At 38.0% G+C, this 27,565-nt stretch overlaps 1 protein-coding gene across 4 annotated transcripts in view; it reads right to left on the bottom strand.

Annotated features, from left to right (window-relative positions):
- ARHGAP15 (Rho GTPase activating protein 15) overlaps positions 1–27,565 on the bottom strand; it is a 333,020-nt gene that overhangs the window by 104,365 nt on the left and 201,090 nt on the right. For all 4 annotated transcript variants that reach the window (XM_056350341.1, XM_056350342.1, XM_056350339.1 and 1 more), the window contains 2 exons: positions 26,004–26,102; positions 3,635–3,712 (listed from right to left, as the gene is read on the bottom strand). In XM_056350341.1, coding sequence (XP_056206316.1) covers positions 3,635–3,712; positions 26,004–26,102 — 177 coding nt within the window. The remainder of the gene's footprint in view (positions 1–3,634; positions 3,713–26,003; positions 26,103–27,565) is intronic.

Below are 27,565 nucleotides of genomic sequence, written 5' to 3'. Positions count from 1 at the left end.
ACTGGTGGCTTAGTTTCTAAAACCAAAATTCCTTCAGTGCTTGTAGACTAAGAAAAGTATGATTTTCCTGGTGTCAGTTTGGTCCAAACAGCTTCTACTCCTTGATTCAGTGATTTGAAAAATGATGACTTAGAGTTTTGAAAGTGCTGAGAGATGTTATAGCCTCGTCCTCTTATGATCAACTGATCTTTTCAGCTCTTAATGGGAAAATAAATCATAGAGAAAAAATAATCCTGTTGCCCAGAAACAAAAAAGGTGTGATATCAATAGACTTTCATAGAAAAAGAAAACTCTGTGAAAGGGATAAAGTAAATAAGGTAGCTTGTTCTGCTGATGCTCGTGTTGGCAAGGTCAAAGCCCTCTTCAGGAGCTTGTACCTCTAAAAATGAGAGTGAAACACAAAGTATCTTCAGAGAATTTAAAAGATACAGGGCATTTTTTGGTTATTTTTATTATTTTAAACCCATCCTCATTCCCTAAAATATAGAATGTCAAGTCTTCCTTGATTTTTTAGATTTTTACTGTTCTTATTTCTTCTTTAATAATAAAGCTGTCAACTGTTAGTTTGTTTTCCCCTCATATTCACCAGTTCTCTCATTTCATTTTTGATGCCACATATGACATTAACAGTATAGGAAAAGGAGCCAAATAAAGCTTTGCTATATTCTAATTAATGATTATTCTAATAAAAAATACATTGATATGGCAGCCAGCCTCAAGAGTCTTCTATGATCTTTAATTTTCAATGTGATACATATTATTTATAGCCTATAAATGTAGGTGTAACACAATAGCAAAGCGAGAGGGAAGAAAGAGCCCATTAAGTATTTGGCCTGTATGAGAACTGATTGCACAGTCAATCTCTACAATGTAAATAGGCTTTTTCAGAACATTTGTTTGCATGTATAATTAAATTCAACTTTAACTAACTAAAAAAAAAAATCTTTATGGGAAAATCATATATATAAATACTGCTTTCCCACTGTGAGCTACAAAAAAATGAAGGTACAGGGATTGAGCTGAGGAGGTCACAATAATTACTGAGTGAAAGTGATGGGTGAAAAGTGGGTTATTAAACATCCACCCCACTGCAGAGCTTCCCGGAACGGGTAAATAAGCATGCTGGGGGAAGGTCCTCGTGTTCCTAGTAACTTTAGTGACTTCATGAAACAGTCTGCTGCTGTCCTCAGCGTCTAATCGACAGGGGACACCAGGCTCCTGGGGACATCAGGTGGAGGCCGCTATTGCCCTCCCACGCACACACTAAACCAGTCCTGCACCCCTCTCCCCACCGCGTTTTCCACAGGTAATTCAGCAGGCGCCTTCCCGCTTGCCAGTTCCTCCCTGGCACAGAGAAAAGATGTTGTTTAACAATTGAAACAGTGGCCTGCTACTGCAAAGCCCTTCTTTGTGCCTGTGTTACTTCTTGAATGTTCTGACAAAGAATTTCTGGATCTTTCTTTGGGGACTGAAATGCTGGGCTCTCCTGTTTCCCCTCCTATGGGGGTGGCGTCGCCCCTGAGGACAGCAAAGCGGCATTAGCGTTTCCAGGAGATGAACTGCGGCATTTCTGCATGCAGTTACCCGAGGAATGGCCAAAGTACAGACCTGGCAAGACATTTTTGTAGCTGGGGTTTTAAAGGACGTCTAAGGGGGGCTCGGATGGATAATACCACTTCCCATTGAAAATATCTTTCGTTACGATACAAAATGCATGAGTGCCCTAGTTGTATCAATAAAGACTAACATAAGAAACAGTAATAATCACAACTGATAAGATGATAACATAGTTCTTCATGGGCACTAGTTTTCTTTGATTTTTCTTCTGTTACTCAATAGGCGGATTTCTTGCACGTGCCCTAAGTAGCCAGTGTCAGAGTGGCTTTAATGTACTATTAACTTCATCTTTATATATTCATTTTTCACAGTAGTGTAAACCAGCAGAAAAGGCGCCTGGTACCTCTGTGCTGTGAAAAGCCAGCCTAGACTTCTGTCTAGCTTTACAGTATAAGCCCATCTGTTTTAGGTGAAAACTTGAGCAGTAATGCTAACCTCAAATACGTTAACCTTTGGATGCCATGAGACATGATAGACAGAACCATTATTTTTATGGCACATGTTTTCCTGAGCAAAGATCCCAGTCAGTGAAGAGAGATAGAAAATCCTGGGTTTGCCTCTCTGTCTCCAAACAAAATACAGCATACAGTCATTCGAGAGCCAAGGCAGACTACATTATCGACACACAAATACCCAACAGCTATAAATCTAAGGGAACCAAAGTAATGAGTCAAACCCGTGACTCCCGATAAACCAGAGTTCATCCTCCAGTTTCAGCTGAAGAGAAGACTGATCTGGAGCAGCTGAGGAGGTGGCAAACCTCTAGGGTTCCCCTGAAAACTTCCCTAGAGATATAAATGCAGTCTTGAAGGTGGGAATATTTTTACATATCTCAATTTCATAAGAATGTTGAAGTCAAAATCTTAGTTTAGGTATAGTACAAAATTAACAGAAGAACTTTCTCTCCAACAGCTGTCATCTCCAAGAAACCACCAGCAATACACAATATTTAATGGTTCTGGTAATGTTCTCCAGGTAATTTTAAAAGAGTTAATAAAAAGTAGGAGAACATGTTGCAGCAGCTTCACATTTACACTTGATTAATTCAAAAGTATATAAAGTAATCAATGCAATTTAAGATTTGGAATTTTTCCTAATTTCTGAGAGGCTTAATTTTTTTTTTCTCATTAAGTAATATCAGCAGGTTCACTATCATCGATAATATTTGCTCTAAGCTATGAAATGTGAGGATATTTAGTCTTTGCCAAGAGTACTAAACTGTTTGGGGAAGTGAATGCATTTGTTATCTACCCTAATTAGCTAGCAATATCAGCTTCCACACCTGTAACAGTATCTATTGACCAAGTTAGATTCATTTAGGCCACATCTGTAAAAAATGTTCTTTTTTTGTTTGTGGAAATACGCTCATTATATGTGGAATCTGTGGTAATATGTTCAGTAAATATGTACAGGTTGGTCCTAATCCTGGTTCTCAGGTCCCCAAACTATTTATCTTTCCTCTTCTCATTTCCTGGGGTCAGATCTTTCCCTTTGAAAATCGGTGGTAAATCTTCCCCTGACTTTGACAGAGCCAGTACTCTACTCTTAGCATTTCCTTCTCAGTTCTTTTCGGCATCTTTTTCTCTTTTGCTGGTTTCCTTTGGATCACTGTTCTACTTTTGGTTTTGTTTAACTTTCAACATCCAAACAATCTGCTATTTTTCCTTTGAATCTTTTCCCCCCCCCTCACTTTGATTCTTTGGTTTCTACATATGCTTTGTTTTTTGCCACCTTATTTCTTTAATCTATTTCCTCCTTTTTTTCCTCTTTTTTTTTTGTTGTTGTTTGTTTCTCATCTCCTGTTAAACTACTATTTTCCGCTGCTTACTCCGATTTTTTTTTCTCTCTCCTAGCTGACATTTCCCTCTGTGCAATATCTTTCTACCTTCCCTTTCCTCTCTTTTCCAAAACATGGCTCATCATTCTATGCCACTAATGTATAGCAGATTCTGAAATACTGTCATCTGAGACAGTTAAGTACTAAACAAAACATTACCAGGGTGGAGGAATCACTTACCCTGATTGACAACAAATCGTAACTTCTGTATTGTTGCCAGATTGCCGCTAACTCTGTATATTCCATCAACATCTAGACCTGAAAAGAGAAACACATATTTCATTTTAGATCATATAAGTATTTTTCTTTGTACGTCTGTCAGGAAGCCAGAAGCACCCTAACAAGTATGAAGAAGAGCGGTGTAGTCAACGACTGAAAAATAATCCACCTGAAAACAACCGAAGTGCCTCCTGCCTGATTAAAATGACAATGAAAAATGAAAGTGGTAGATTAACTTAAGTGAATACAAAACACCTAACTATAATTATCTTGTAATTCTGTCAGCAGAAGACAGTTCTGCAAGGGTGGGCGGGTGCAGCAGGGAAGGAGCAGTGAATTAGCTCCTGTGCCAGTAGAAGAGGGCTGCTGGGGCTACGTGTGGTGCTGTGCTGGCCCTGCTTAAATGTGAGGTGCTGCTGTTAATAGTGCCAGGAAAACTTCCCAGGCTGGGGCCTGGGTTTTTCAGACGTGGATTTCCGAGGCTGTGACCTTTCTGAAATAAAGCGCTGAGATGCCCGCTCTGACACGACGTGCGTGAGACTACACACAACTACCGTTTCTCTACTATATTCTTCACAGCAGATCAGACAAGTTTGAAGCTGGAATTAAATATCCCAAATAGCATATGCCCTGGAGAACATTTCTTCATTAATATAGGCCATTCTTTTCAAGGACAACCTGACAGTCTTGTTTCTCCCTGCATATCTACTCAAGGTTTATCTTCTAGGTGAAACTAGATGTCATACTCCCTTTTGTGACAGATTATCTCCTACAGCAAGCTCTGCTGATATGGCTGTTTAAAATAGCACTTCCAGCCCCAGTTGCATAGCTGTAGCATTTCAAAGCACATGGGAACGGCTCCCCTTTCCTGGGAGAACTAGCTGTTGTGCAACACTGACCCAACCTGCGTGCTTAAAAACTGAAAACACTAAACTGTACATTGTCATTTCACTAATAAAACTTGCAAGTACATAAGAAGCTAAGAGAATCTACATAAACCAGGTTTTTTTAAGGCTACTCATCACTTGGAACACAAGTTTTAATTAGCTTCTGGCAAGCAATTTCAGAGAAAGCCTTTCTCAGAAAACGCTAATTTGTCAAAACCAAAATTTTTCCATGTTTCTTGACAGTGTATCTAGAGGAATTGTTTTTGGTTTTTTTCTGATTCAGGGTGGGGAAAAGGAAAAACTGAAACTATAGGAAAGAGTGAAAACAAGTCCAAAAGGCCAGAGTCCAGTTGTAATAAGACTTAAATAGGAAGGAACTGAGGTTCAAGTCCTTATTTCAAAGCATCATGCCTTGGCAGATGAGTGCCACAGCCAGTGGACTCAATTGCTTGGAAGGATTCCTCACTGATCTTGAAACATTTTAAAAGATTTACTTTTCCGTTTGATGCAAACTGATGTGAAGGCAAGTCTTTTGTTTGTTTGCGAGTCTGTTTTCTCTCTCTACAAAATACAGTTCTTATTTTATGTCTGTCCTGCTAGGTACCTCCTGATTTGGTTTACATTAAATAACCTATTTAAAAATTAATAATAATTCCATATTATACACTGGTTATCTATGTCTCTCATTAGACAATTTTCTACCCTGCACCTGTGGGTGTCCTGCAACATAATACTGAGAGTGATGATACATTTCAGGAAGATCCCCTTTGGTTACAGAGGGATAAAGAAAAAGTTTGTTTAAGAGAAATCAAAAAGGATTTGGTAATCAAGAACACTTGGAAGTTATCCATCTACTGGATATATAACATATGAGCAAAGGAAAATTACTAAAATGTTTAAGTAATGCAATTCTATCCTAAATCTGAAGAGTCTCATTCTGGTTTAGTAAGGGGAGAGTGAGAAAGCAAGAGTGAATCCCAGCATAGAAATGCAGGACTTTTGTGGTAAGGGATTAAGAACTGCATCATGTAAATTGAAGTCTAAACTAGAAAGTAAAGAGGAAAAATAAAAGAAGCAAGCCCCAAAACAGAATGTCAACTTTTTTTTTGGATCTAACTCAATTAAATTCTTAACCTTTTTGGATATGTGGAAGTGAAAGGAATATATGTCACTTTGGGTGAAATAGCTGTGTCTCACATTAATAGCATCAATTTGGAACATGTATAAATTATCCAAATCAAGTGAGAATGAAAAGCTGTGTTGTAAATTGGTGGATATTACATCTTGCAAAATGATCTGGAGTATACAAGTGCATTATTATTGTTATAAATTTACTTTGGTCCAGAAACGAGGTCTGATTAGCATTTAATTTGGACACTATACAATATGGCAGAAAGAAAAAAATAAAAATAAAAAATCCAAGAATATCAAGCCAATTATAGTGTTCACGTGCCATCAACTTTCTGCTCCAAGAACTTTGAAAGTTAAGCCAAACCAAACCAATGCAAATTGGTGGATTTGGACATCCTTTTCATGACCACATTATCTTAGCTGGATGGTTAACAACTTATTTTGGAAATCCAATTAGGCGCTAAAGAGAAAGACAGAGAAAGAGAAAGAGAAATATGTCTTTATAGTTTTAATATCCTGATTCTATGAACAATTTTCAAAGCAAATTCACTTTTAAGGGCACCTCTATCAAGAATAAAAACATCACTGCACTGCTGTCAATGTTTCTTCACGGCAGGCTATAAATACTTCGGGAACAAGATGAAACAAAATTCTTGCAGAATTTCCTATCTGGTGCTGGTGTTTAAGTATAGCGGTAAAGAAGGTTTCAGAAAAAATATCCACTGCAATGAAGTCCAACTTTTGTTCACTATAGGGTGACCTTCTTGTGTTTTGGAGTGGGTTTTATCAGGGAATAATCACTGCATTTTGCCCTAGAGGACAACAAGTATTTTATCTGCTTTATATCCCAACCCCTGACTCTGTTTCTGTTTGTTTTAAAGAGGAACTTGAGCACTGGATGGACCCACAATTAGAAGTGATAGCCAAAAGCATGGTAAATAACTTCAGTATCTCCATCCCAAATTTTTTAATGGCATAAGGAATGTAGGAAAGGGACTTACTCAAGAAAATATCACTTAGCTGCCAAATTATAGGCAAATTCTAACTCTTTTAGTTTAAAAAAATATACAGGTACTCCTGATGACAAAGTTAAAAGGCAACTGAACTCAGGCTTGGTTGAAGTTCATGGACAATAATGAACATTACATTCAGTTCGTATAACTGCACAGAAGATGTTAGAACACTTATTTAAGAACATTCCTTGCACTCCTGCTTCTAGCCAGAATGGAAATAACCATGGATGCAGGTCAGTGTCAGCTCCAGTAACAGTCTGAGCTGGAATCAGGTATTTCAGAGAAACATTAATCCACAGGAAAAAATTAGACCTTAGGTGATATATTTATCCAAACATACATTTTGAAATATTAGACTTTGATATTGGTTGAGGTAGTCCTGATGCTTTATGAGCTGCCTTGAAGGAAATGTTCTCATTAATTCTTTTCTGCTGCATAGAACAAATCCCTCTCCCAAATCACATTGTGTCCTGCCTGAGGTTACTCTATATTTGACAATATCTTCAAACTGAATATGAAAGGAAATTCTGTATGTGTGGGGTGGGTGGGAGTGGTATACAGAAATTTTCTCTCTCTTGCTTTTTAACAAGATTTAGGATTTGGAACATACCATTTTAAATGGTACTAGGTAACTTCCGCACAGAAACTCCTGAAAGTTTCACAATTAATGTATCCTGAAATAGGTGTGGTCCCCAGCCCTGGTAGGAGTTTTGTAAAAGAAACCATCCTGCTGGATTCAACAACAAAGTGAAGCGCAAACTTGAAGAAAGGCATTCTTTAGTTAGTCCTTTCATTTAAAATCAGTTATGTTCAGGGCAAAACTATTGTATTTCAAAGGAGCCTATTATGCCTTCCCATAAACAGAAAGATCATACGTTTTAAAACTAAAGTATCATTATGTAATCAAGCTGTTGTATTATAAACTATTTTGTGGGCTCAGATGCCCAGGGCTATCTTTACAAATATTTAAGAGGTCATTATCAGGGTATGTTCTCCCTAAAACTATAATTCTTTCCTCCTGTTTTCATATGCATTTTACCATAAATATCTGATTTATAAACAACTTTTTTTTAAGTTTACTAAGGGCACAAAAGTGAGGCATGAAGTCATTTAAAGAAGCAGAAATGCATGAACGCAGCGATACAGCAATGCCAAGTTGATGTGTCTGATGAGAAAAACACCACAAAATAATGGGCAATGAAAACAAAGTTTCACAAAAGGATCAATATTTGTATGCTAGTAGAAGGAAAATCATGAATAATAAAGAATAAACCCGACATTTTAAAATTTGGCATTAAAAGCGCTGTATCTGGATAAAGTTACAAAAAATACCCAGAGTTTCAGGTGAATGCGAGAGCCAAAAAAAAAAATAAAATTCTCTGATAGAGGTGAAAATGATACCAAGAAAACAAATTTGAGTTACACCATAGAAAGAAAATGAACATGGAGGCTGTAACAGCAACCAAGGGACATATGGATGTAAAATGTGCAGGGCAGAGGTGGTGAGAGCTGCAGACACTTGAACCAGCAAACTTGGTGCACAGCTTGATCAGCTTGGGTTGAAACAAGCACCATCTCCTTTTGGACATAGGATCATCTGCACTCAGCGTGGTTTTCAGCGTTGCTGACACCTCTGTCTTGCTTTCTGATGCGATGCTGGCTGGGGTTAGGCATGGCCTGAAGCTCCCAGAGTGGGGCCGGCGGCTGACAGTGGGATTTGCTCTACTTGGCTAGAACAAAACTGCTGCTTTGATTGTCAGAACTCCCCACTTCTCGTACTCCTGCCATCAAAGGCTTACATTCGCGAGGTTCAAAAAAACATCCCAGCTAACAGCTGATATGAAAACAGGTCCCACCCCTTGTCCAGAGAAGCTACTCAGCTACCATGGAAGTGGGAGCCATACAAATGTCATCTTAGTTCTACCAGACAGAGAAGGATAAACAAACCTAGGAGACCAAGGAGAGCATCACATTGGAAGTCAATCTGAAGGGCAAAGAGATAATCACTGTTGTAAAAAAATCAGTTTCCACTTACTGGTGTTCATGATATACATGTGTCTCTCATCTGCAAATAAAATATAGAGAAATACTTGGAAATGACTAAGGCTGGAAAGAGTGGCAGAAGAGTTATTCTGATATTGTGAAAGCAGGAAGAGGGATGTGCTTGGAGACTGGCTAGACTGACCTCAGTCCCAGACAGTCTACTTAAATAATTAATTCAGGACTCCATGAACAAATAATTCATAGCAAAATATAATTAATCCCAACCAGCATTGTTTCATGGAAATCAGGGCCTTGTCTAGCAAAGCTGTTGCATTTTTTGATAGGATTGGATTTTTGACAGGTCTGGTTGAGAAAGGCAATGGTATTGAAATAGTATGTTTGGCTTTCCATGAGGCCTTTGACTTAGTACCACATGACATTTTGATTAAAGTGCTTGCATTTTATGGAATTAACAGGGCATATATTACATGGATTAAAAACTGTCTCAATCACAGACCTCAAAATGTGGTAGGTAATGGGAGAGATATCAGTTAACAAAGGTCGTAACTGGCAGAGCTCTCAGAAGCAAAGCTCTTAGTCCAGTGCCATCTAATACCTTTATCAGAGATGCAGACAAAGAGAAAAAAAATCTCTGTTGGCAAAGCAGGCAGATGACACAAAGATCAGGAAGATATTAAATGATGATAAGGACAGGTGAAGTTAAACAAGGTCTGAAATGCTACCTTAAATGGTCACCATCTAGTACAGTAGGTTTTTGTACAGAGAAACACAGAGAGCATCCAGCATCCTGGATGTAGGTTACAAGGGACTTCAGGATTAATTTAAATAGTTAGCTGAACGTGATCTCTCAGTTCAGTGCTGTAGCAAAGACAACTAATGTGATCTCTTACATACAGAAAGAGGAGCATCAAGTGGAAGCAAGGAAGAGATTGCACCTCTTCATGTGCTACAAATAGGATCTCCAGCAGACCACTGAACTTGATATCAAAGTAAATAAAAGGAAACATAAAATATATGCTTTGCTGCTTTGTATTAATGAGGGGATGGAGACATGTCCTCTCCATCAGTATGTTTCACATGATTTGCAGGTGCTGGATTCACAACCAGCATTGCCCAGCTGCAGGACCTGGGACACACAAGCCCGAATTCAAGGTAGCATGATCATGATGTTCTTTATTCTGTTATCAGCAGAAGTCCAACACTGCATCAGAATTTAGAAAAGGCAGAGACACTGGAGAAAGGAGAGGAGAAACTGTACTAGTTCTTAACAAGCTAGACAACGACTCTATGGGAGGTGTCTGACATGAGGTTTCGTGAATCTTTTTAGGAAATTAGCTAACAAGAAATAATTCTATGTTTGACTGCAATAATATCAAGGAGATGAGGGGCATTCCTACATAAAAAGAGAATCTCATTTTTTCTTGCAGTAATAACTTCAAGATGCAATGAAAGGAGAAAAGCTTGACTAAGATCTTATTGTTTTCAAGACCCTGTAGAAACTGTTTAATGGAAGCAATTACAACCCTGAATATGAGCATTACATACTGAGAATAAGAAACAAGTGAATATGATGGATGATATACTTTATTCTGTTTCATATCACTTGATGGTAGAATTTCCACTTAGATATTTATATACAAATAAATAAGGGTAGAGACAGTACAAAGCAAGTGCAATTTAAACTAGCACACAGTTCACTGCTATAGAGGGCTGCTTAATGCTCAAATCAAGCTTGCTATGCCTGCGTCTTCTTCTCTATTGTGCTGCACTGTCTTTGACATTCAAGAAGTTTATGGCTTAAAAGCCCCAGGAACAAGAAGACTTACTCAGAAGGCTCCCTGTAACAAGAAACAAAACTCAGCTTTGAAGCTATTTGTTTTGAATGAAACCATCGAACATGCAACGTGTTCACTGTAATTTTGCCGTTACCTCCAATATATACTTTTGCCATTCTGACAGTCCCACTTCTTGCAACTAAACAAAGTGAGCTCATTGCTTTCCACTGTATTTTCTTTTAAACATTGGCTGGGATGATTGAGATTCAGGAATGTGGGAAAATGGATTCCCAAGCCACGTCCATCCCCTTTAATTCTGAGCTGTAATTTTTGGCTTGGCTTGAATCACAGTCATCACATTTCAGTCTGAATCTCTCTGTAAAGTGATCTTTCTTAAACATTTCTTTCACTCATCATGGGATCAGAAACAAAGCCATTCTAGTCTTTCAGCGAAACACTTACAAACGTCTTTTTACAGCGACTCACAAGAGCTGAATTTCCTTTAAAAATGTTTGAAAAAGAGGAGGTTTTCATTGCCTGATTGTCCTCTTTGTGAATCTTGTCATCTGTATGCCATGAGCTACAGCTATTTTAATCTGTTTTTGTTTGCAATCCATTTGGTGTCCACCCAAGAAAATGCAGGTGATTCTAATTAACTTACTGCTGAAGATGTGGAAAAATCTCAATTGTGCTACAGAGAATTATACACTTAAAACCTTCCCTGTATTATTTATAACAGCTTATTAATGAAAATGATTACATGAATACATTTACCACCTGATTCATCTTTGTTCACTTTTTAAATCAACAAGGTTGATGCTAAAGGGGAAAAATCCCTACCAAATGCAGACCTCAAATACACACGTTGGCTGGCTGGTTGAAATAGAATAGCAGTTTCAAAGGAAATTACATTGTCTTGCTTTATGCAACACAGTATAATATCTGAAATTACCAAATGTTTGGAAATAGCCATTCTTGCTCTGTAACGCATTAGTATTTACTTTTGTGAATGTTGATTTCTTTTTTTTTTTTTTGTTTGCTCATTTTTTTCTGGTTTAATACCTCCTTCACTAATCCTGTTTGCTCTCATTTGCTGCAGTTACTGCTTTTCACATATGGGTTAATAGGTCTATCCTGACCATTGCTTAATTTATCTGGAATAAAATAGGTTCTCTATGGTTCTCTGATACTTTATCAAGTATACTTTTTTTCCTGCTTGACCAAAAGGTCTTTGAGGAGTAATAGGAATCTTCAAACGCAGAATAGTCCTTCATCAGCAATTCGGGATATAATCAGCTTCATGTCTCCAGGGATATGCAGCTCCCAGTTCTTACCTGTCTGGCCATGTGGCCATGTGATGCTGTGGTGGCTGACAGAAGGGGGGTTCAGGTAGAGAGATGTCAGCCATTTGCAGGAAAATCACTAGGTGTTAAATACCAGCACTGAGTATTTTCTGTGAGGTACAGCTACCAACAGGCAATTTGCCACCTTCCATCAGTTACAATTTCTATTATTCTGTGCCACACAATATAAGCCATGGCAGCTTGAATGTGATGACAATGCAGATAAAGCAGTTTATTTTGGGGAGGATGAGAGCCTGAATAAAGGTTATCATTTTAGGAGAAGCTGACGATGGAAAAACTCATCCACTGTGTGACATGATCAGAACAGCTGGGGATGTGATGTGGAGGGTGGGGGAGAAGAGATCCAAGGTATTTTATATGTTCAAGGAATATATACAACATCGCCATTTCTTAATCCCAGCTGTGCCTGTTAACTTCTGGAAACATGTAGAGCTCAGCAATAAAGCATACTTGACTGATATTTACTGCAATGCACATTATAAGACATTTTCTGTCACACATTATGTTCTGAAAGAGTTAAGTAACATGAAAAATACAGGCTCAAGATTATATCTGTCATGGATGAAAATACTACATTTATGCCTCATTGTAATCCATTCATTGGTTTATGGACCCCGAGCCCTCCAGGGAGTGTCACAGCTCCACATGATACTGCTGAGAGCTGTATTTTGCTTTTGGATTTCTGGTTTAGCTGAAAGAAGTTTAAAAACACATGTAGCCTGACAACTCCCTATTGGCTATACAACTGAGGAGGGTCAAAAGCATAAACTATTCCAGCAAAAGCCAGCTGTAACTTATGCTCACTAAACTGGCTGAAGATCTGCCTGTTACAGACAGTAGCATACAAGAAATTTATGCGTTTTGCTAAATCCTCCCACTTTGGTTAAACCATGCTTCATCTGGGGATCCATCATCGCCAAAATCATGCCTGTGTTTTTTGAGCAACATCAGAACGCTAAGGGAAACTGCACGTTAGGGGGTCTCACTGTCCTCGTAGGATGCTATAGGACTTTGTCAGGTCCACTGACATCAGTAGGAGCTGTGGTTAAAAGCTAAGGGACAGATACAATTCTCCAAATATCCCTCACTCCCAATGCTGATTTTAAAGGGAATTTAGTGCACAGTAGGGACAAATCTTTTCCCATCTTTCACAATAATGCGAGATTAAAATAGACCTCAGTAATGTCACCTCCCCATCCTGACCAGTAGTGCTGCTTATTGGACTTCTAACGGTTGGAAGAGGAAGAACTGTACATTTGGGCACAAGTAATCTTCAGCCAAAATGGGTAAGGAGTTTGCATTTTCTGGGCTGTGGTGCCTTTGCTTGGCAAAGAGATTTTTTTAATATTTTTTTTGTTTAAATGATAGTGAGTGGGATAGGATATTTTGGGTGGAATAGGGATATTTAGGATGAAAGCTGAAAGACACAGGACTGCTTCTTCCATCGTTCCTTGGCTTTTTGGAGATAGTTGAGGAGTCCAGCTAGGCCCAATACTGTTCTCTGTAAGGGATCCATCTCTCACTTGACAGCCTGAAGCTATGCTCTGTTCAAGCCTCGATGTCTCAAGGTTATCCATCTGGTCTTCAGGAGTGGTCCTACGTGCCCATCTGTGGGCAGGCTGGGGAGCGATGCAAACACAACGTTTAACTGTTACAGCTCCACAGCTGGTCAAGAAATACCAGCGAGGTGCTCGATAGCACTCATCCTGTGCCGTAACACAGAAGGCTGGATCTGCTTTTTAACAGTTAGGAATTAAACCAGCTCGGTTCTGGATTTCTAACAAAAGGAATGTGCAGAGCCCTGCTCTAAAAATGGAGTTCTGGCTCTCGTGCAGTGGGTAACGGTCTTTGCTTATTCGTATTGTATCGTAGGCATCTATCTTGGTGTTTGCTTTTTATCTTTAAGTGGGAGAAAACATTTAAAATTTAGATTCTGCAGTCTAAGGCACGCTATCAGCCACCTTTGGGTGTTACAGTCCATGCCTGTGTGGAAAACTCTGAGGCTCTCTGGAAGACAAGTGTACATGTGGCTATCTAACACTGACTTACTGAATGCTTAGCATTGCATATCTGTCTAACATATAAAAGTGATAATACAAAGGTGTGTGCATATATGTATACGCACAGATAACTTTAATCGTATCTTTCCCAGTGTACATTGCACACATTTAAAGACACAATTTAAATTCACAATAAAGTGGATTCTCTTACATCTTCTTTGGTGTGGTAAACCTCTAGTTTAATAAGTGAGCAAAAATTTCTTGTTTTTGCAGAAGTCATATTTAGTGTTATGAAACAGTGACATTAAGCAGTACTATGGGAGAAAAAAAACCCCAACCAAAACATGAATTTTAATATGACACAAACCTATTGTACTTGGATATCTTTCCACTTTTTTTTGCCATCTTATCTGCAGGACTCTGCAGTTATATATATTACTTTTCCTGTCATTCCCGCTACATTTACTGTCTCCAAACAGGTTCAGGTAACTTAAAAGATATTTTTTCTCCTGCCTCCATTTGATTTGGGCAAAATCTGAACCATCACCAAAGCAACATTTAGCAAAAAGTCTAGTCAAGATATCTACAGAAACTATAAAAATCCTGAACTGGGTTACAAAGAGTGATAAGTCCCAAAACTTGAGAGACTAGCAAATATTTCATTACTTTGACAGAAGCAAATCCAGAGTTTTCATTTTATGGTTTGACACACATACCATGGCATACTACATACAAAAAAGCTTAAAACTTGTGTATGAATTGCTCCGGAACTCCTGAAAAGAGATTGTTTATGTATAGTCTGAAATGGAACAAATTGATTTCTACTTTAAAATATGCAAAAAAAAAAATCACAATGAAATACAAATAATATAACCGAAACATAGCTAGTACATGCAAGAAATACAGGAAAATACTGACTTCTGATAAGAAAAAAACGAGCTGCTGGCAATAAAGTGCACTAGATATCTGTTATCTGAATTTTAGAGTAAGAAAATGCATAAATATGAGTATCATTTGATATTTTCATGCAAGATAATTATTTTAGAATTTGAAGCTACGGGAAGAATTTTGATTTGAATCATTGTATCTTAATGCTGACTGTGACATGGAATGATGTAAGGAAGGTAGAAATCCAATCTCATCTCTTTTACTAGGGTTCACACAGACCCTCTGGTATTTCTGAAGGCTTGGAAAGGCGAAGTTGGCATACAGTGTGTTCCATATCTAATTTCCTTCTTTGGTGAAAATTCCGGTAATTATTAATGACATTTACTATAGAGACATCTAAGACAGTTACAAAGTTTCTAACAGAAACTCTTGCTGTAAGCTGTGCTCTTTGTGTTTTTAATGTATGACATATCAAAATACAGGAATGCAAGTGAAACAGAGGCAATAAAAGAAACCATTGTGAACCATTTCTAGTGTGCAAATTCAGATGCTTTTCAAACATCAATATATCATGACTGTTTGCAAAGTATCAAAGAACAATGTGTCTTTCCTCAGTGATGGTAGAAATGCTGCTGTGCAAAAAGCTCCATCACTGGGTCGATGCTATTTATGACTGGAGAGCAGCCACTGCTGTGAGGGTAGTCCTGCAGGTCATAGATCAGGGCACTAAATAAAGCACTTTGCAATCTCTGTTTTAGTGGTAGAGCAGGAAAACCTAAGTGCCCAAAGAGCACCCTTCCAGCATCTTCCACCTTCCTGTTGGATACAAGTCTGGCTTAGAGTTTTGCTGGGCTGGAAAATGTGAATAATTTTGTTTTCAGTGGTTAGAGTAGATGCTCAGCTTGTTCAAAGTTTATAGGCTAAGTGAAAGCAGTTTTCACTAGAAGAGATGAATCTTATCTTTCTGCTAAGGTTTATTAAAAATATGTAGCACCTGATAATTTAACACCAAATGAGTGGCTGCTAAATTTCCCCCTCTCTCTGTCTCTCTGCCTCTCTCTCTCTCACACACACATCTACACACAAACAGAGGAATGCTTCTCAACTGCCAAGCTATGTGCCAAGATTTTGTTCACTTTAATCTCAATCATATGAGTTACAGAACCATGCAACAAAGTTTTTACCAAGTATGCTGACAGATTTTTAGTTCTAGTGGCTCCACAGGGCATCACTGCAAGTACACCAAGAAACTTTTCTTATTAAAGATTTCTGAGCTGATCCGTTTTCCATTTAAGTCAACATGAGCAGTATCACCATAAAGAACTCAACACTTGCTAACTGATACCATACACTCATCAAAATTATTTCATTTCTAAGAAAACAAAAAGTTGTGGTACCTCCAACACCATTGTGTGGTTGCTGCTGGCACAGGAACACCATTTGGTGGCAGCTACTTTGGTGTGTTATGTCACGTAACACCATGTCAGTTCAGGACTGACAAATCTAAACATATGGTTTGAAATATTGGGGGAAATTTTTCCTGGGAAGATGGGTGGCAGGGGGGCATAGAATAGCCTCTTTCTGTCTTTTGAGGATTTTCTTATTTTCTGAGTGAAGGCATCTCAGAGAAGACCGATCACCCTAACCTCGGTTTGGAGGGGTCCTTGATGATCTTAAGAACCTCCCTACTACCTGTAAATGGCCCGTAATCTGGGCAGCTGAACAAGTTCTTGTTCTTTATTTTTAAATCCTGAGAGAAAATCTGGGTATTTAAATTTCTGATCCAAATATATAAAGCTTAAGGCCCTGATCCAACAGAACACCGAAGCATTTCCTCAAGTAAGGAACAACCATTGACCACAAGACAGATCTATTCAGATACTTAAAGAAAAATCTCTATCTGTTTTGGTGGACAGAGGCCGGTATCAGTAAAGCAGGAATTAGAGAAAGCAGTAACATGTATCCGTTATAAGGTAGAATAAGCATGAGAAAGCAGTTTTTAATAGCAATATGTTTCCTGAGAATTTGAAATGCATCATCTCTGACACCAAAAATAAAGGTGCATGAAGCAATCTTGAAGAGAGACCTGGATCAGGCTGGCTGGAGCTGCTCAGGACCCAAGTGATAGGGTTCTGTTGTGTTATGAAACAAAATGGCCACGTTTTGCTCTCATTTACATATATGTCATTCCTCCCAAACCAGGGAGCATTGTTTGTCTGTGTGAAGACAAAAAGAAGTTGGTTTGCTATATAATTACATCCATGATCTGTGAGGATCCTGATTATAAGAGACCAATCTGCTCAGCGAGTGTACAACAGGAGATCTTTAAGAGACTTGTTAATTCCTTGGGGGTTTATCATGCCGTAGCCAATCTAGGGACAATTCAGTTACTAGACTGCTAACGATATCGGTTTCATAAATTCAGGGGAGTAAAATGAGCTAAAAAACCTTCTCTTAAAGAAGTGAAAGCCTTAACATAAAGCCTCCTTTTTAAACTGCCCTCTTGCTTTGCCCTCTGCCTTGCTCCTGAAGCTTTCTGTTGGTACAATTCCTCTCACTTAGGTATCAAACCCATTAGACTGCAGTATTATATGGTTAAAGCATTGATGTAGCACAAGCTGCTACAGCAAATAATTGAAGTAATAAAATACAACTGCAGTTATTTGCTCTTTTGAATTGCAGGCAGAAAAAAAGGAGACAAGTTTTTTTTAAACTGACCCCATAGTGTTGCATACAGACAGCAAAACTTTTTTAAAATGTTTTTTTCTTTTACGACTGTAAAACATTTTTGAAAAAAAAAATGATAAAGTTGTAGTATTTTAATATTTTTTTCCCCCACAGGAAAAGCAATTACTCTACATCATGGAGTTATGCTTTCATAATTTTATTTAAAATCCATAACTTTATTTTTTAAGCAATAAGGATGTTGAAAGGATCTGGAACTACAACTACTTGTATTTTCCCCCCTAAAGGAACTTCATGGACTTAACTTTTTTTTTCCTTTTTTTCCTCTGTGTGTGTGTGAATATCTCCTCTAGGCCAAGACTCATTTTGTCAAGTGTTAGCTCAAAGTGTTCTATTAATGGCTGAACTGTAACGTCTGATGAAACGGGGTTTGCAATGAACATACTGCCAGCTCCTTGTCTGTGATGGCATGTGTACCCTACTAGGGCACAGTGCCTCACGTCCTCGGTTTATTCAGGAGGAAAAGACAGGACTTTTGTGTCTATCCTTTTATCTTTTTCATGGCTAGGAGGTGCTTAGCCTCATGTGTGAGCTTCCCTGAAGCGGACTCTGACCAGGGGGTATGTCAGGACCTTCATTTTCTCATTGGCATGGAGTAAGCAACAGAGACAGTCAGCTGGCTTTACATTTCTCTAGACTTTTTGTTTCAGCATGTACAAATGTCAACAACTTGATTTACAATGTATATTAATATTATTTTAATATCTAGAAAACGTTGCCTGATTCTTTTTTATTTCATAGGTTAAGTGGTTTATTTTATTTATTAAGCCTATTGAAAAAATATTTTATGGAAAATTCTGAAGACAAAATGCCCTGTTTCCTTGTACATGTTCACTAATAGATATATTATACAATGCTAGAAAAAGGCAAAAGGCCAAACTCATCTCTGGTGTAATTCCAGTAAAAGCAATAAAATTACACAAGGCATGAATCTGGCCCAGGCATTGTAAATGTTACTCTGGTGCACACTGAGTGCCTGCTTGTTGTTACTGGCAAGGCTTAAAATACAAATCCCCCTTTTTCCATAGAAATGGATACACTCCTCTGGAACAGATTAATCAATGAAACAGGTATCAGGTAACTATGACAAAGATGGCAACTGGTTCAAATGCCTGCCTTTTTTATGGCTTTTTCTTCTTCTAACTAGCTTACAGTCTCTGCTTCCAAATTTTTTATCTATACATTTATTCTCTCTTTTGTGTGCAGTGTCATTGCAAGGCTTTTCTTCGTCTTCTTTTTTTTTTTTTCCTTTTTTTTTTCCTGCCGTTGTCTCCTTTTCTCTAGTTTGTCTTGTATGCCCTTCCGTGATGTTTCCTGTTGACACTTCTTGATATTTTTTCTAACTCAGAATGTGGCTTTCTAGCAGACACAGAGGCCCCAGAGTGAATACTCTTCAGAGCCAATTCTGACTTGGACCTTGCACAACACTATTAACTGGCTCTTACTCTAAGAAAGGTGGCTATAGCAGGATTGCCCGAGCCTGAAGATAGAAATGGTTGAGGAAAGCTTGCCAATATGTTTGCACTAAAATCAACCACTCTTAATTTCTCCTCAAAAGAATAATGATAATTAAAAAAACCAAACAAAAAAACCCAAAAACATAACCAAACCAAAAAAACCAACAGAAATTAAAATCACAAACTTGTAAGGGCTTTTCTCAGAACTGTGTTGTTTCATATTGCATTCATCTGTACGTTTAAGTTTATGCTTGTTGGCCACTTTAAAGTAAACATAGTTCAATGCCCTTCAAAACAGTTTTCTTCAGCCCACTAGAATTCCCTGGAAAAATGCTTTATCTGCTGAACTGCTGGATATTTGTGTGTGTGTGTAATTGTGTAATTTTTTTCCCAATCAATTTGGGGTTTTTTCCTTTTTTTTCCCTTTTTATTTTTTTTTTTTTTAAATTCAGTACATATAAAAGTAGGGAGCAGAAGCCTCCTTGGAACAAGATAGAATCATAAAAGACTTCAGGAATCTCATCACAAGCTAAACAGTACAAATTGCACATTCTTCATGGAAGTATTAGCTTTTAGTGCGTGCCTGGATCCAAGCATAATAGATTATCCCAAAGTGGGAAAGAATGAACAGTACAAAATTAGAAGAACTGGGAGCTCAGATCATTTGGTGGAGCAATATGATCTCTGTACTTTCAGGGCAGTGAATTCTAAAGCCACTGGAAACAGTATGTAAAATTATATCAGAGTAAGCAAGGAAGCATGTGTAGGCCCGGGAGAAGGAAAAAAAAAGTTGGGAAAATACCTTTCCAGAGGAAAATAAGAACTGGAAATTACTGAGTTTGTAGGAAACAAACTGCTATTTATGAACAATTGCTTGGTCTGAGGATAGAAATATGCTAAAAGATACAACAGAGAGAAAACACAAATAAAATACATTTCAGTCATTGTTCAGGGGCCAAGTGCTGCTGGAGAATAATCCTGTGCTAAGACAGAAATATAAAACTGTGCAGGATAGGTCGGTCTCCTGAGGTTTCCCTCCTTCTCAAGGAAACCTTGCCAGAACAAATCCTTTATGCCACCGGCTGATGGGTTTGGTCTAACGGTGCTGGGAAGTAGCCCGGGAACACTGCACTTTTAATGGGAGCTCAAAGATGGTGTTGAGCACACACCCTGTACTTTCTGACTCCCTTCTTCAGGTCCTCAGGAATGGGAATCAATTATTTTTGACAATCAAATACATAAAAACAAAACAAAACAAAACAAAACAAAAAACCCCAAACCAACCACTTAAGCCTAATACACCCTGGAAGAGCAAGTCACTGAACACAAATCTAATAATATGGCATATTACAATATATATAGGGATATAAGCTGCTAGAGGTTGTATATTGTGGCTATTAATATATACCCTGGCTGCACAGGCCTCGTGGCTTCAGCCATCCTCACTGTGCTCCTGTCATCTACTAACTACACCATAGGAAAGATAATGATTCCAGCGTGGGAGTCATCTGCTTTAGGAGGTGTTCGGGATTTTTTCCCAATTTTCCTGCAGCGTTTTCTGCCATTAGAAAATGAGATAGCATTAAACTGTTTTAAAAACTCATTTTTTTCTAGCTATATAAACATATTCACAATACTTTATATTTTTAAAACTCATTTCCTCTTTGCTGAACTCCTCGAGATAAGTGAACTCTCCTCTATGTAAACTTTCTACAAGAATACTGACTACCTTTTAAGCGGTATATGATTTAGAAGGTAATTAAATATCACTTTCTTTTTCCTTTTTTTTTTTAATAAATAGGTTTTAAAGTGCTTTTAGCTGCACTTTAGCTTTTAGATTAAGAGATAAAACTGATGAAAGGGACACAACCTTCTGTCACAGGGCAGCATGGCATTTGGGAGGTGAGGTATTTTAAAATACCATTTTTATCTTCATTTCTCTTCATCAGGATGACTGTATTTCTTTACTACATCCCATAAGGTACTTTATCTTTGCCCATAAAGACATTTTCTTCCTTAAACACTGAAGGTTCTGCAGTGCAAAACCTTGTACATGTGCATGTCTGCAATGATATTATGCATAATCAAATTGCAGATATAGACCGTAAAGCCAAACTGAGTCTGGATTTTAGGTGCTTGAGGGTGTCAGGATTTGGACACCTATGAGAAATCTGATTTTCAGAGAGTAAGCTCTTAAAAGTTCTTTCAAAACTGTAATTTCTTCAAATTGCATGCCCAGCCTCCAAGTGCCTGATGGTGACTTTTAAAGTCTCTCTCACTAACATACCCGGTCCTACCCCCGTGGATCAGCCCCCCAGACCAAGAACCCTAAACTCAGGGATTTTTTTTCTCGCTGCTCTTCTTTAACACGATTTGTTCACTGGGGCTCAGATCAATGAAACCCAGTAAATAATACATTGGACAAACAGAGAAGATAACAAAAGGAAATAGTTAAGGTACTATAATAATTTTAGCCATTCTTTTTTCAGGTCGCTATAATCTGCCCAAAGATAACTAATTGTTCAAAGTAAACATTCCACTCTGACCACAAAAGGAATCCATTACACAAACATATAATTCACAGTCATTTTTAGTGGGTTGTAAACAGTTTGGAATGAGCATAAAATGGGACAAAAATCAAAGTGAGCATTTAGAAATGAAAAAGTGTTTGCTACAAAAGGTCAGTCCCTTTACTTGGCAAACTATGTAGAAGAGCCTGGGAAAATGTTGAACACACAAGCAGTAAGGGAATTTTAAAGCCAACAACCTCCCTGTTTCTTTAAACAGACATCGGAACCTATAACTGGATCCTGTCAAACAAACGACAGCAAAAAAACATAACAGCTGCTAAGAAGTAAAGTTGAAAGATAAAGTTTTCTAAGCTAAGATCCTTCTCAGAAGTGGACTAAAGGTCTTTCTTAAATCTTTAAGCAAGGTTATGGATCCCAGGGTGGCTTTTAGGCATTGAATCAAATATGTAATTTTGTGTATCATTCCTGTCAGAGCATCCTGTGCTCCAAGAAAAGCAACAGAAAACAATGTCTGCAATGTCCAGTTCAGGATGGAAACGGTACCTGTAATCACCAGCTTTGCTACTTGCAGTGTCATTTTTCAAGTCATTTAGGCTGATTTGAGAACACTAACTGGGATTTGGGAACGGAGGGAGAAGATGAAGGGTTTCAAAAAGAGAGATGAAAGTTACATTCTATTTCCCTGGAGCGTTAGGACTATATTTCTTTACAAAACTCAGACTGCACTGGATACTCTCGATAGGGTTAGGATGCTGGCTGCTTGGGGTGTTCATTTACTTTGTCAGACACACCGACAAATGATCTTCCCTGGAAAGAGTTTAGTATCAGACTGTTTTCACATGATAAAACATTACTATGAGAAGTACGGGATGGCATTTTGTTTAGGTACAATGCAGACTGATATATTTATTTTTTTTAAGTGTTCTACTCATGTCTTTCACATATTAAAAAAAAAAAAAAAAAAAAAAGAAAATGTAAAAAACCAGCCAGGACTTTTAAAGGGTCGTTGGATAACAAAATAAATAAGCAACTCAAGAAATGACTGGAAATAATATCTGGCCTAGAAACACCAAAAATCTTGCAATGGGCTCCACCCTTGGCAGGAGTGCACAGCATGTGAGTTGTAGTATGCTGGGAGGATTGTCCCAGGCTTCCCTGGCTGTGCTGCTCAGCTCAGGGCTGGCACTACCTATCAAACCATCGCTGGGGAGAAGAGAAAGCACGGAATACAGATTGAAAAAGGAAGGTCAACAGACAGCCCCAGGAAAGCCCAAGGTATATCCAAGATAGGTGCTGATGTACAAAGCAAAGTAAAAGACAATGCAGAAAAAAAACCTAATGCACTGTTCCACGGAAAACCTTCCCACCAAGTCCCTGAGAAAGCAGAAAGTAAAGAAATGCTAGAAATCTTTGAGTAGCCACTGCATTCCTTCAACCTGATCATTGCATGGTACAGAATTATTCTCTTGCTCTCACCAGGTCATATACATGGGAGGTTTTTTCTATGTAGGATATTGCATTAGATACCAAGAGTACAACGCTCTTTGCCTTCAGTAGCGTAGGTCTGTACAGCTAAATACTCAGGACAAGAAGTTAATCAAAATTCTGAATGAATAAATAGTACAGGAAGAATGAAGAAAAAAACCCTGAGCTTCCTTTAAAAAAAAAAATAATTAAATGTGGCAATTGCCTTGCAAGTTTACAAGAACGGGCACATTTTTATTGACACACTTTACTAAACTCCACTACCAGCTCTGCAAGATGGCTAGGTACATGGAGGAAGACCTCCTGCTTCCCAATCCTCTTTCAATAGCTAAAAATACCAAATAGGCTGGACACCCCCCCCCCCCCCAAAAAAAAAAAAAACAAAACCAGAATTCAACTTGACCAAGTAAATCCTTGTCAGATAGATAAATATGAATTTTGGTGTGAGACTTTTTAGACCAGACCTTATAAAGCACCCCTGTCCTGAAATGCTGAAAGAGCACACAGTAGCCTAAAGGACAAATGACCAAAATGTGATCTAGAATGCAGCAAAATAATTTCAGAATAATTCCTTTCATTTCAATGTAGATATTGATTTAAAAATAGTGTAACTAAACAGAAAATCTTGCCAACATTTAATGACAGTCTCTACATTTTTAATCTGTGGGAGAATATTACTACGGTTGGTTATTGTATGTAACCTCATCTACACAGGAAAATGTACTAATTAATATGGTTTATTCAGATCACTGCTAGACTTTCTTTCTATGCACAGTGATAACGTCTTAAAAATCAGAAAGACAAACAGAAAACCAATAGGTAAATAATAATTAAAACCATAAGCTGATCAATAGGGATACAAACATTCAGCAAAGTATGAATGTTTTGTAAGTAACATTTAGAGTTGGCCTCCTAAGGTCTTTTCTCCTAATAATCCTTTATCTTAAATGAAGCCCACAAGTAACATTTTTGGTACAGTTACAGTATGTAGATGATATATTTTCTAAATAGGAAAAAAAAAAAAAAAAGCTTTTCTACAACAGCCAATATGCCAGCTGTACCGAGTATCTAGGCCATCTTACTAAGACTATGAAAGTAAACATACAGTTTTCATTAAATGTGCCTTTCCCATAATTGGTACATAAGTATTTCCCATGACTCTGCAGTTGAGTATCTTGGCTGGAGGCATATCTGGCCATTAAGAGGAGGGCTTTAGATCTGTTGAGTCTCAGCCATGCCGGGAGACTTGGCACCTCCACATACTGCTTCCTAATACCAACCCCGGTATAAAATGTCATCAGAAGCTTGCATAAACATTGGACTTAGCTTCACATAAATTACTGCTGTCCTGAGATAGTTTGTGCCAGAACTTAGTAAAAACAACACTTTGAGTAAATAGAATGTGAGTAAATGCAGGCATCTTAATCCAAAAAAATGATAATAGAAAAAACCTGCATATCAACTATAAACTCATAAATACAACGATAAAATGAAATTTTTATCTCATGCTGTATGATTTGCTTTTATTTACATATCGGACTAACTAAAAGGGATAGACTTCTCTAAGTCACAGCAAGTTTGAAGGAAATGCAAGAACAATAATGTAATACTCCGAAGGACGAACACCTTAGAAGAAACAGTGATATTTTCATTTTCTCCCATGAACATTTCTCCGATAATCACACAGACAATAAACATATAATTAGGTTTCCTGGATTTTTCTATTACAGTTCATCAGTACAGAGACCTCTGGCCTCACTCTCCTGGAGGAGTGGTCAGATACCACAAAACATCCATGAAACATCCAGTGCATCTTTGGAGAACCTGTGCTAAGATCCTGACTGGTCAATTAGACATGTTCTGCATGGCGGGGCATTTTTATAATCTAATCTCTTCCTTTCCTTTTCATGTTCTGAATTTCTCCTCACAATTCCTCCTCTATTAATAGCTACTTCACACATTTCTCCCCTTTCTTTGTCTCTTTCTTTATCCAGCCTCCAGCCTTCCTCCAAAAAACCAATGCTGCTATCTCCCCCTACTGAACGATCTCCAGTTTGTTGGTCCCTGCCTTCCTGCCAATCATTCTGGGAATAATAATATCCCAGTGCTCTCTTTGCTGTATAATTAAAGCATGAATTTCCCAGAGTTTGAAACTCCGGGGTAGTTTTATTGCACCTTTCACTATAAAGCCAGGTAACAATGATGGAATAAAAATAGCTTTTCCCTTTGTGGTTAACGGTCTAAGTATCTTTTTATTTTTCATTGGTTCTCTTGTTTTGAGGCTCCAGTATATGGCAGTGACAATGGGTTCACCCAGCCTTATTCTGAAAATAAATTTTCTATCTTTTGCAAGATATATGTTTCCCCAGATCCCTGGAACAAGTTGTAAACTTGTAACAGATGGTGATGAAGCCTCACATTTTTATACAATACATTTTAAGATTCTGCATCTACCGCATGTACCTTCCAATGAAAATGACCTTCAATGAGAGAAGATACACTCTGCAGAAAGGCAGGCAGGCAACGGTGTTAAGTATATCTTTTTTATACTATGAAAATCCTTCTTATTAATCAAAACTTTTAATGAGGACTAATACTCATTCCAAATATTCTTACAATATTATGTCTTTTAAAAATAACTGTAAAAATTAGACACCTGCACACATTTTAAAAAATATGGTCCTACTAGAATAACTTATTTTGGTTGAAAACAATTCAGGACTTAGGAAAAAGTATTGGCATTACACTCACCAGGGACTTCAAAATGAAAGTTACTGACATTTTATTGACGTTTAGCTCTTGCTTACCCAAAGAAAGACTAGAACAACAACATGTCAAGCAAAATATGAGGAAAATAATCAGCATGAATGGGTTCTATTAGGGTCTTATCATATAAAGGAAATTAAGATACAGAATGTGATATAGTTCAGTTCATAACTATATTATAAATTGAACTGCCTGCCTACCCTGGCAATTCAAGCAGAGCTACAAGGTTAAAGTTTTGATTACTAATAGAGCAAAAAAGAATTGTTAAATATTAAGGTACTCACCTCTTCTTTCAACAGCTTTTATACACTGTCTTACAAACTGGGGGACTGTAGATTTCTCGTGCTCACAAACCAAATGCAAATGGGAGCCAAAAATTTGATCTGTGTTTGGAAAAAAGGAGGAAAATACATTAAGCATTTTTCTGTCTTGTGAGCTTACATATTAATTAAAAACTCAGCTATTGAAGATGGATGGACAAAGGCAGAAACAAATCCTTGTTGAGTCCTAGTGGACATTAGGTCTTGCCACAGAACCAAATCTCTTTATAGCTGCTGCCTGTAGCACTTGGGTACTTCCCCCTGGGTTCAACTTTCAATTGCCATTTACACCTTGACCTTGACCTTTCTAAGGCTTGGAGGGCCCTTGAGTTTGCTTGGAGCTGCCATAAAAAAAGTGAAGGCCATTCTAAAGATACAGTTCCATATCTTGTTGCATCAAAAATCCTATATGATATTAACTGTTGGTCCAACCTTGAAACTCGTGATGTTGAGCAGCCTGTCTCTTTCTCACGTATGGAGTTTCACTCTTGCCCTAGGGTACTGTAGATGTACAAGGGCTTCATTACTTTGCATCATTAGGGCTTGGTAAAATTTCACCTCATCTTTACAAGGGGCTTTTTTATTCATTAGATTACCTGTTCAAAAAAGAGAGGGAACTAGATGTCTTTTGATGACAATTGCATCTTACACCAAGTTTAACTTGTGATTTGTGCTGTTTCTTTGGTGAATAATCACTTAACTAGATAAAGCTACGTTTTAGCTGTATGATTTTAAAGTTTGATCAACTTTGAACGTTGATCTTAAAATATATTTGTATAAGCAGGTCAAACTCTTCAGATTACTAATTAGCTTCCCCCAGCTCATTTCCACTCTACATGTTTGAGAAATTATGAAAAGTGTAATCAGTAATGGGGACGTTGTCAGCTAGAATCAAAATGAATCAAACAGATGAGAGAAACTACTCAATAGAAGCCAGTTAAATGCTGAAACAATAGGAGTATGCTATCATCATTTACCCACAGAGACAGCCTGCATATAGCATCTCAACAGAGCACTACATTTTGGAAGGTGGTGTAGAGGCTTTGAAAATTTTTGTGTCGATAGCTGAAGAGTGCTAGCACAAGCGTGGGCTCTGCACAGCAAGCCCAACACGCACGCTCACGTGCCTCCTGCAGCTCCCATGGCACCGGGTATTGCCACTGTAGCCAGCCCCACCATTTTCCACCATAATCAGTTTCAGCGCTTCTCCCTCTGAGCAGCACACCTTTTTCTCACTAACAACCAAACCCCAATCATTTATTTTCAGCTTTGCAAGAAGCTTCGCCTTCCTATCGCAAATCACTACTATTTCTTACTAAACTCAGTTTTCAAGAGCAACTCTGCCTTTTCTTCCCTAATACCCCAGAGCAGGGAACAATCAGGGAAAGAAAGTGGGGTGCATGGGACAGTTTGGGCTTCTTGCTATGTCTCAGGGAAGTTTATTCCAGCACCTCTGAAGGCATATGATCTGCATTCTGGTAGAGTACATCAAAGCCTGAATTTAAGTTAGCTGGAGTTTCAGCTGC

This window comes from Falco biarmicus, chromosome 8, assembly GCF_023638135.1.
Source record: "Falco biarmicus isolate bFalBia1 chromosome 8, bFalBia1.pri, whole genome shotgun sequence".
Classification (NCBI taxonomy): domain Eukaryota; kingdom Metazoa; phylum Chordata; class Aves; order Falconiformes; family Falconidae; genus Falco; species Falco biarmicus.
The sequence above is the reverse complement of the archived record's forward strand: the minus strand, read 5'-3'. Positions and strand labels throughout refer to the sequence as shown.